Here is a 1,811-nt window from a genome sequence, read left to right on the forward strand (position 1 = left end):
TTTAAAAAAAAATGATCCTTAACAATTATAACTGTTTTAACGCTAAAAAGAGTGATGTGCTGTATATGTGGAGGTAGTAGTGGTAGTAAATAAAGATTTTGTTTCTCTGTAAGCTGAAAAACATGATTTTCTTATATTTGATATATTCTGTAGTTAATTTAAGGCCTGGAGTGTTTATCTTTGTTTGCATGTGCTTTAACATTTCAGAAGTTTGCACTCCTCCTCCTCTGTTCTAGCACCCATCCAGCAGGGTTCATGTCCAACTTCAACATGTTGAGCACCCAGGGATCCTCCTGTGCACCTCTAATGAACTCTTCCATGTTAATATGACCTGTGGGAGGATAACAACAACAACAACAACAACAACAAAATCAGGAAATATTTTATGTATTTTTTGTAAATGTCACTAAATGCTCACCATCTCCATCACTATCGACAGCTTGTAATAGTCGATCAACAGCCTCATCCACTGACAACTGTGAATTGCTAATGTCTGTGTTTGTTCCTTTCTTTATCTTATAGATGCTCTAAATGAAAACAAATCACAAGGTAAATACAATTAACAGTCAAATTGAAAAGAATTGCTTAATTTTTTACAGTAATGCATGACACACTCTGAAGAACAGCAAATACAGTGTGTACAATACAACTTATCAGTTTTACAACAGAACTATGTAACTTAGGTAATATATCCATTTATCTTGTAAATCCTGAGAGCAGAACCAGCCTGAGCCTTTAGCACAATTTGACTTCTCATCATGTACCACCACCAACTGACTTTACTTTTTGTTTATTCACACACTCTAGGCAGCAGGAATTGATTGAACTAGTAGCATTTGGTTTTAAGCCGTTGACATAATGTTTGCATAATTACCACTGACATTATTTAATTTTTTGTCAGACATGTCAAGTGCTCTTTGTGGTCACATGGGCTCAAACCAGTCACTATGCTACATATTGCATTGTGCTGGCTCAGTCTGAAAATATTTAATTTGTCTTAAAACACATATTGTGTGTTTGTTTTACTTGTCTTGACGTCTTGTTTACATGTTAATACTGTTTGATTACAAAGGCACTAACAACACATAAGCCTAAGCAGAAAGTTGCAGATTCATAAACACTCAAGGATATTACTTAATTTAAGTGTAGACTTACATCAATTATTGAGTGTAGCTCATCCCTGTCCACATAGCCATTACTGTCTTTGTCGTACACCTTGAATGACCAGCGAAGTTTATGCTCCAGGTTTCCTCGGAAAACAAGATTGAGTGCTGCCACAAACTCAAGGAAATCGATTGTGTTGTCCTGAAAAATAGATTAAATGAAACAACTGGATTTTTTTAAACATTTTTTGAAGTGTACATGAAAGCAGATCATCAAATGTTGTACTCTCACCCCATTTCTATCAAAAGCTCGAAACATGTTTTCTGCATATTTAGATGCTTCTCCTGTTGGCTCCACACCAAAGAAACGCTTGAATTCGTGCAGAAAAAGTAATCCACTCGGGCACTCCATGACAAACTTTTTATACATATCCTGAAGTGATTTGACATCAATTTCCTCCCTGTTCTCTGTCTGTTGTGTTTGCCCCATGGCTGGTTGCTGGTTGTACTTAAGCAGTGCAGCCTTTGGGTCTTTACCTGGACTATAGGAGTTTTTTATAACACCATGGGATCCCAGGGATCTAGTTTGCTTCAGTCAGGTGATTAGTGTGGCTTCAGGATTACTATAGTATTACATTGGTGGGGTTTCCTCCATTTGAGTTTATAGATTTACAGCTCAATGTGGGTCTAGGAGTGAAAGCTCTAGGT

The 1,811-nt window shown here is 36.8% G+C and overlaps 1 protein-coding gene across 1 annotated transcript; it reads right to left on the bottom strand.

The window, feature by feature from the left end:
• Positions 1-1,593, bottom strand: LOC131459812 (guanylyl cyclase-activating protein 2-like). The gene is made up of 4 exons (XM_058629921.1): positions 1,396-1,593; positions 1,156-1,305; positions 419-527; positions 1-331 (listed from the first exon to the last, which is right to left on the bottom strand). Exons 1-4 carry the CDS (start codon positions 1,591-1,593, stop codon positions 204-206), a joined length of 585 nt encoding a protein of 194 aa, XP_058485904.1. The 3' UTR covers positions 1-203.
• Positions 1,594-1,811: the final 218 nt, after the last annotated feature.

This window comes from Solea solea, chromosome 5 (assembly GCF_958295425.1).
Source record: "Solea solea chromosome 5, fSolSol10.1, whole genome shotgun sequence".
Lineage (NCBI taxonomy): Eukaryota > Metazoa > Chordata > Actinopteri > Pleuronectiformes > Soleidae > Solea > Solea solea.

What these genes read in the sequence shown, in the direction of transcription:
- LOC131459812 (XM_058629921.1), bottom strand. Translation starts at nt 1,593, where the DNA reads ATGGGGCAAACACAACAGACAGAGAACAGGGAGGAAATTGATGTCAAA. An exon ending in GAGCTTTTGATAGAAATGGG is followed by an intron (nt 1,306 to 1,395) that starts GTGAGAGTACAA and finishes TCTATTTTTCAG; the next exon opens with GACAACACAATCGATTTCCT. An exon ending in TGTCGATAGTGATGGAGATG is followed by an intron (nt 332 to 418) that starts GTGAGCATTTAG and finishes ATCCTCCCACAG; the next exon opens with GTCATATTAACATGGAAGAG.